The sequence below is a fragment of the Cervus elaphus genome, chromosome 30, assembly GCF_910594005.1.
Source record: "Cervus elaphus chromosome 30, mCerEla1.1, whole genome shotgun sequence".
NCBI classification, from domain to species: domain Eukaryota; kingdom Metazoa; phylum Chordata; class Mammalia; order Artiodactyla; family Cervidae; genus Cervus; species Cervus elaphus.
Genome location: NC_057844.1, coordinates 68778388 through 68787047, shown reverse-complemented (window position 1 = coordinate 68787047; position 8660 = coordinate 68778388). Strand labels below are relative to the sequence as shown.

Genomic DNA, 8660 nt, shown 5'->3' with positions numbered 1-8660 from the left:
CAGGGAGAGAAAGCAGCATTGAGGGTGCACAGAATTCATGGTGAAACTGGAGTTCCTCCCCATGAGGATTTTGGCTCACAGTGTCAGCCCATGGGGAAGGGGGCAGCCTGGGGATAGGTGTGCTCTTAGGAGTTTTGGGAGGCTACAGTCTAGACACAGGGCTCTGGGTTCTGTTCCCCTGGTGGAGGAGAGGTGATGGTATCTTCTTAGAAAAGCATTTATCAGATGTGACCTGGTCAAGGTAACAATGTTTACCTTGTTAAACTATAACAAAAGGGCCATAAAATGTACTTTATTCTGGGCTCAGGTCCAAATTACCTTCCTCTAAATCACAGAGCACATATTGCCTGAGGCTGCTGGAATCTTCTTTTGGTCAAAGATCAGTCAGCGTTTATACTGAGCACCAGGAACTTTCTAGCATAATATAAAATGTCTTTTATTTAAGGCCATAATAGTAACCCCTGGTTGTCCAGTCCTTGCCATTCTAAAGATAAATACAACCTCTGAGCTTTATCATGTTTCCGTGAGGGTTCATCCTCAGACCTTAGACTACTGGCCTCTCTCCCCACCCGTCCCATCCATCTTAGTACGGAGATACATACACCAAAAAGCAACGCACAGTATGAAAATCTTTTACCTCAAGAAATGTAAACACTCCCCAAATTAAATAGGATTTCCAGTAACACTTTATGATTGCTTTCATTAAGGAAGGCTCCTGTGCGTCTTTCTGGGCTCTCTTAACTTCCTGATCCCAGTACCTGCGACGAGAAACAAAGCACAGTGAAGAGCAGCGTGTCCACCACAGGGAAACGGGGGAGGGCGGAGTGGGAGAGGAGCCTTCATTACAGGGCGCTCTGTGGGGCCCCATAGATGCTGGCGAACTGCTCACAGGGCTCCTGAAAGATGAGCGGTGCAGACTCTGAAGCACCAGGGAAACAGGCCTTGAGGGAAAAGTCCCAGATTCTGGAAACAAGTTCCTGCAGAGATTTGCTGGATTCACATGTCATGAGCAGCTCAGGAGGGCAGACACCCTCCTCCAGGGGCCCCACCTTCAGGGACAGAGCTTGGCCTCCAGGGCCATGGCTGCGGGCTCCCTCCACGTCCACAGATGCACAGGGAACATGGGCTCCCCCAGCCTCCAAAGTGGGCTAAGCCCGGAGTCAGTCTGAGCGGGGTGAGTGTGCAGAGTCAGGAGAGGAGTCTCAGAAGAACCCAGAGGAAGGCAAAGCTTCCCCCACACCTTTAGCCCCACATGGAAATTCTCACTCTCCCTCCCGTCTCCCTGATGTCTGTGCTCACCCTTGCAGCTCTTCTCCAAGGCGCTGGGAGCGATCTTCCGGAAGCACCGAGTACATGTCATCTGGTTCTAATTTCCGTTTGTGACCAATTTTAAACAAGGGGTTTAGCCACCTGTTTAACATTAAAAGGAGAGTAACATACATCCAAATTACACATCTCTAATTAGAAACCTACATTCATGGACATTGTTTAAAAAAAAGTCTACATTTTAAATATATAAAGATACCAGGGGAAATTAGACATGTGCTTACACACATACATTCTAGGTATAGGAAAGTCATGCTGGCTTATACATGGTATAACAATTAAAGCAGGCTATTTGTGGCCTACTGAACATACATTGTATGTCTGCTTTAATTATTAAGGAAAAAATATATCTAGAAATGAAAATAAAGTAACAGTGTTTCAGGCAAGCAGAATAGAGCTGAAAGCCCATTGTGGGTAAGGATGCAAATATGTCCCTGTATTACTGAGGACTTAAATCTTCTGAACTGTATCAGATTCAAGGATACCTAGGTAGCGCTAGTGGTAAAGAACCCGTTTGCTAACCCAGGAGATGTAAGAGATGCTGGTTCTATCCCTAGGTTGGGAAGATCCCCTGGAGAAGGAAATAACAACCCACTCCAGTATTCATGCCTGGAAAATCCCATGGACAGGGGAGCCTGGTGGGCTACAGTCCATGGGGTCACAAAGAGTCGGATATGACTGACGTGTCTTAGCACCAGTCATATTCAAAGCGGTTTCAACCTTGACGTCAAGATCTCCTTAGATCAGCTGTCAGCACAGAGGGATTTTTACAGGGTATTATCTTATGGACACAACACCCTGAGTCTAACAGGCTCTGGACCCTGACTTCCTTACAGTCCTGTCAGACTCCCCTCAGCCAGAACACTCATGTGAGCCTCTTGCTGACCCCAGCCTCCTGAAGTCATTCTAAAGATAAGTAACACCTTCCCAACTAAAATGCACAGTTGAAAAAAAAAATGCACAGTTGATTCTTCTTATGGTCCTCCTTGCTATCACTCCCTGGCAGATCCATTTATTTTAAAAAGTAACATTCAAACATCCAAAAGGGCTGGAGTTTTACTGACTGTTGGATCTGTCACCATCAGCCTCAGTTGGGGAATAAATATAGTCCACCAGACTTTCAGGGAACTCCACTAACAGCTGACTGCATCACCAAACTAGATTTAATTCCTCCACGCGCAGGCTTCTGCCCGGGGACATCAAGGTTGCCCCCACTGCCACCACACCCCTGCAAAGGCATATGTGTTAGTTAAATCCGTGTTTCCTGGGGGTCCAACCAACTGTTCACTATGAGCCCTCCACCTACAGGCATGGGCAACTATAGATAGTTACCATGCTTAAGGGCTCTGGGGACAGGATCATACCAAACATGGAGGGGTCTGGCCATGCAGCAAGTACCCTGGATGGAAGGGCACCACCATGAACCTAATTGTGACTCAAGAAAACCCAAAGACAGTGTGTGCACCCCTGGGAGATGTTTATTCCTTGAGGCCCCTATGGCAAGGGCCACCCATGTTGGGCCATCAACTGTCTCCAAGAAAACTCTACCAGGGGACACTGAGCTCTAGGTTGTTCACACCCAGATCAAGGTTACATTCAGATTTTAATTACACTCGCACAACCTGTGAATCAAAGGGGGCCATTCATCTAATCAGGAGGGGAGCTGGGCTGGTAATAGCAGTTGTCTCTCTTGTAGGATCCCTAGTGAGCTTAGCATGAGAAACAATTTATAATACCTAATTGTATGTATATGTATATACATATGCATACATATATGCATATATATACTTATATATATATATAAGTCATATGTATATATATACATACATATATATGTATGTATATGCCTATATATGTGTGTGTGTGTGTGTGTGTATATATATATATATAAAAGTCAGTCAGAGACTGGCCTGGGTAAGTAGAGAAACCAGTTCTAACCTTAGAATGATAAAATCACACTGGACCCTCTGGCATGACATGAAACTTGACCACCCCAAAGCTCTTGATTACCTCCTGGCTGATCAAGGGGGGATTTGTGCCCCAGCAACCATTTCCTGTTGTTTCTATATTAACACAAGTGGTCAGAAAGAAGAGAGGGCATCCCAACTGCCAGAGAAAGCCGCTTGCAGACAAAGACAGATATCATATGGAATCACTTATACATGGAATCTTTAAAAAAACAGTACAAATGAACTTACCTACCAAACAGAAATAGAGTTACAGATGTAGACAACGAACTTATGCTTACCAGGGGGTAAGGGAAGAAGGGACAATTGGGAGACTGGTACTGACATATATAAACTACTGTATTCGTGTCTGACTCTTTGTGACCCCATGAACTGTAGCTCGGTAAGCTCCTCTGTTCCTGGGATTCCCCAGGCAAGAATACTGGAGTGGGTTGCCATTTCCTTCTCCAGGGGATCTTCTCAACACACAGATCTAAACCCAGGTCTCCTGCACTGCAGCTGGATTCTCTACTGTCTGAGTCACCAGGGAAGAATATATAAAATAAATAAGTAATAAGAACCTACTGTATAGCAGAGGGAACTCTACTAAATACTCAGTAATAGCCTTTATTTTTCTTTTTTTAAAGAAAAAAAATCTTTTTTAAAAAGTGGATATATGTATAATTGACTTACTTGTAAATTAACTATACTTCAATAAACAGAATTTTTTTTAATAGACAGGCCACTTGGCTAAATACTCAGAACAAGAATGGCCTGACTGAACAAACTTGTAACAGTTTCAAAAGAAGGATTCCCAGCTTCCTTGGGCTTCTAAGGCCATTCTTAGAATCCCTACAATTACTCTCCTTCTCCTGCTCTTTGTTCCGTGATTCCTCAATTGCCTCATTAGTTTTATCTCTTGGAGAACTGAGACAATCAAGCGGCAGATTGTCTTTACCCAGGGCTATGGGAAACTGGGATTCTAGCTTGGTGACAATGAGATTCATTTTGATTGAATCAGGAAAATTCTGATCCTCTAACCCAGCATACAACAGCGCCCAACCTTAGCAGGAAGCAGTATCAGAAGACCAACCTTTGCCCCTTTAGACTCCATCAGGAACGAGCAGCAGTAAAAAGGAAAGGCTGTTGCCCCAAAATTATATCCCTGCCCCTTTCTCAAATGGAAACCAACTGCTCTTATCTGAGTTTCAGACTCAATCATAAAAGGAAAGAGAAAAATAAGAACTGATTAGAACTAGCCAGGACCCAAATGGCAGAAGACCTAACCTCCAGTAGACACAGAGCATCGTTACACATTCACTGTAATATATTAGCTGCTAAATGACACACCCACCAGGACCACTACAGTTGACAGTGGCTATGACAACAAAGTGAAGAGCTCATACAGGGACTAAAAAGGAGTGTTGTCTTAATTTCAGGTCCAAATCACACCCCGTTCTTGCATAAACCATGAATATTCCTCCCTCTCTTAACCTGATTCCCTTCCATTTGCTTCAGCCCTTCTAGATTGTCTCAGCCCAAAATGGGCTGAGGGGTTATTTGCAAACTAAGTCTCCTTCTCTCCATTCTTTGGTCATTGAGCAAAGCTTGCGCTCTACCATTCTCACCATCTGTTTACTTATTGGTTGTGGGAATCTGAGTAGAGAAAGATACTCCCCAGTCATGATAAGGGGTCTCAATCTGGGCTAGGATCTGGGCACAAAACCAGGCAACCAAGTCTGTGATAAGCACAGCAGTTACATACACAAGACACGTAGACTCTAGAACCAGACAGCCTGACTTGAAATTCCACTCCACTGCTTACTAGCTGTGTGATGGTAGGCAACCTACTCAACCTCTATGCTTCAATGTCTTTAGGTGTGAAATAAGAGGTAATAGCTCCTTCCTCTCCAGCAGGAAAACTGGAAATGGGTGCCAAGCAAAATCAAAGTCCTCACCTTCCATTTCTATGCACACACACTTTCAAAATCAACAAACAATGTGCATTGAGAGTTTCTTGCTCTACATGAATTTAAAGAGACATTTGTCTATTTTGTTATTATTTATGGTAACCACACACATATTCCTTCTTCTAGGACCCTCTTTCCTTAAGGGCCATCAAATAGCCAAGAGATGTAGCCACATACACTGAATATATCACCATCAAAACAAGCATAGAAGCTGCCATCCCCCTGGGGATCCCCTAGGCTGTCCCATAAAAGAAGTATCAGAATTTGTGGGAAAGATGAATGAGTTAGGGTCGAGAAACAAAAGATTACTAATCAACCAAGTGTGATTAAAGTCCAAAGGTTCAGGCCTGCCTTTCTGTAGTCCTAACTATTAGATGAAGACATCATTTAAGAGCTTCAGCACTGCAGCATTTTTCATCCTTTTTTCCTCCCATCTCAGGGATCCTTCAGTGGTTTCAGGACCATAGGACTCCTGTGCAGGACCATCTACATCAAGACCATGTACTGCTTCTCTGAGCTAGAGAGAAGCTCTACCTCTTCCAAGCCCTACTTCCACCGGCCCCAGGCGCGCACCCTCTCCTTGTCCCTTGGTCCCCAACAGAAGCTGGCAGTGTCAGGCAGGTGCCCGCAGGGACTGTCACCACTCAGACGGGGCACTCACCAGACAAAGAGGCGTGAGCAGAAGTTCGCCTTCTGTAGCGGGTTGCTCTTCACCTCCGGGGACACGGGCAGCATCTTGCCGGCCAAGGCGGACACAGACCAGGGTCGTCCTGCTTAGGTGGCGGTGGGGCTCCTGCTGCTCCTGGAGGCGCCGGCGTGAATGCTGGAGACTGACCACCCCGCAGGTCCACTGGGCGGGAGCCTGAGAACACCTTCTTCTGAGAGTGGAGTGCCCTTTGTGCGCCAGCTCCCACCTCCCAGGACTGAGCAGCTTCCAGGGTCCACTTTTGAGGCACCTGCTCTGTGCAGGTCTGCCACAGGCATAGGATGGATGCAGTGTGCGATGTTTGCGGCTGCAGGACCAAGGGACACCCAGGTAGACGCTTCCAGAAGCCCCACGCAGGTGGGAGGCAAAGCTACCAGCTCTTTGATGAAGGCAGGCAGGCTGACTGCTGGGCACAACCAGCCCAGCTTCCTGGAGCTCACCTGGCTGCAAATTCTGTGGAAGTTCCTGCTCTGAGTCCAGGCACTCACCCAGAAGGTGGAGAAGGGAGGCTTAGCCCCGCCCATCTCTGCTGCTCAGAGGCTCCCCATGGGCTGCAGAGGAAACCAGGAAAAAGCTGGCAGAAGGAGATAGCAGCCCGCCCTCCGGGCACGCTGCCCTCCTCAGGACCAAACAAGGGCACTGCGGGAAGGTCTCCAACTGGAATGGAGCAGGACCCTGAAGGAACTTCCTGGGATAGACCCTACCCCCACCACATGCCCTCTGCCTGTCTCTTGTGTGTAGAAAAGCTTCAGTCTCCCAGGCTTCCTCTGAGTCACAAAAGGCTGGCTCAAGGATGATTAGAAGAATGTGAAGATGTAATAATAAAAAAACTTCATCAATAGATTAGCCATACAGCAGTCACAGAATCTTTATAACAGGATCTGGTGCACACTCCTGAGTTATTTTGCAGATGATAAAAAGTCCACCAGGTGGATGAATTTAACTGCATGATGACCAGGATAAACTGGAACCTAAGGATTTATGATGATAACCCCTGTTACATTACCCTGCTCCCCAACATCAAGCAGAACAGTGCATGAGATAATCAAGTAACCTGGACTCTTTCCCTCAGCTTGCCTTTAAAAATCCTCCCCTGGAATCCACTGGGGAGTTCCAGCCTTCTGAGCATGAATATCCTGTAGTCCTTGCTTGACTCTTACAATGAACCCATCTCTGCTCAGAACTCCAACTTTTCAGTTTGTTTCACCTCAATGTACATTTGGCACAAGACCGTGGTTTGGCCAATACAAACCAGGCACCAAACATTTGACGATGGCCAAGAACAGGGTTTAGAACAGATTATGGTTATAGAGCTGCAGGACTTAGAGAAATGTAACAGAAGATTAGAAGACTTCAAATGATTTCAAAAGATGAATTCATGCTGTCATTAGAAATCTCCACAACATGTGAGATGTCTTGCATCTCACAGGTTACATTGTGGGGGGACTCATGAGTTTTTTTGCTGCCCTCTTACAAGGGGAATTTGGAACAGAGAGATTGCCTTATGATTTCTTTCATCATGAGCTCAGCTCAATAAAGCTGGAGGAGAAATCTATTTTAACAAAATCCTTAACATATTCAAACATTTTTTTATAACTCAAACATGTAACAGTGGCATATGTTATAGAACACAGGTTATGTGCATTTGTGGGGAACTTACTTCACTTTTAACTCAAACTATGCCCTATTCAAGGAGGTGTTATTTGTTTTACAGATGAGAAAAATGAGGCTCAAAGACAGCACTTCTCCAAGGTCTTCGAATCAGTAAATGATGAATCTTGATTTGGATTCAAGTCCAAGTCCAGCATGACTGTCCCACTGGTGGATGGTCAGTGTGTGAAAAGTGCCAAGAATATGCCATCTGAATGAATCAATGACTGTAGGACTGAGAACAAAATCTTGGGCCCTCACTCATAAGTGATAAGTTATTTGTGTGGCTGCCTTACCAGCTCAGCAGCTTTTCTTCCCTTTCATTCTAGATGAAGAAAGATCAAAGTTTGTGGGACTTACACCAAGATCATCTCATTATTCTTTGATAATTTTCCATGCACCCTGGCTAAAACAGTGTTATTAATAATGACTTTTAGCTTCAGTTATGCAAGATGAATATATCCTGCAGAACTGGGGTATGACAATGTGGCTACAATTGACAATTCTGTACTGTGTCCTTTTCATTTGCTCAGAGAGTAGAGCTTGGGGGTTCTCAACATAAAAGAGAAAAAAAAATCTAAATGATTAAGATGTGAAGTGACAGATATAATGATTGGCTTGGTATGATGAGCATTTCAGTGTGTATGTATGTCAAGTCATCAAGTTGTACATCTAAATATATACAATTTTTGATTGTCAATTAGACCTCAATAAAGCTGGAGGAGAAATCAATTTTAAAGAAGTCCTTAATGTAGTCAAACATTTTTTATAACTCAAACATGAACAATGGCAATATGTTGATTATTTTCTATTGATGGGCAGGATGGTGGTTTATTATACTATTTTCTTGATTTTCATGCATGTTTGAAATTTTCTATTGCAAAAAGGAAGACAGAGCTAAAAATTGTCAGTTTTCAATTACCCATCTTTCTGGTGTTAACCCTTTCTCAGATAATGCAATCTACAATCTAAATAATCACTCCTCACCTAATTTCCAGTTGTCTTTGAAATTCTCTACATTTTCCATCCCTATAAATGTTCAGCTACTAGTTCTACTTCAAA

At 44.4% G+C, this 8660-nt stretch overlaps 1 protein-coding gene across 1 annotated transcript in view; it reads right to left on the bottom strand.

The window, feature by feature from the left end:
• The window catches only part of LOC122687096 (ATP-binding cassette sub-family C member 4-like), an 860243-nt gene extending 853845 nt beyond the window's left edge, over positions 1-6398 (bottom strand). Inside the window, exons 1-3 of the mRNA XM_043892534.1 lie at positions 5904-6398; positions 1300-1410; positions 638-758 (exon numbers count right to left, since the gene is read on the bottom strand). Of these exons, the coding sequence (XP_043748469.1) occupies positions 638-758; positions 1300-1410; positions 5904-5977 (306 nt within the window). The 5' untranslated portion in view covers positions 5978-6398. The remainder of the gene's footprint in view (positions 1-637; positions 759-1299; positions 1411-5903) is intronic.
• Positions 6399-8660: the final 2262 nt, after the last annotated feature.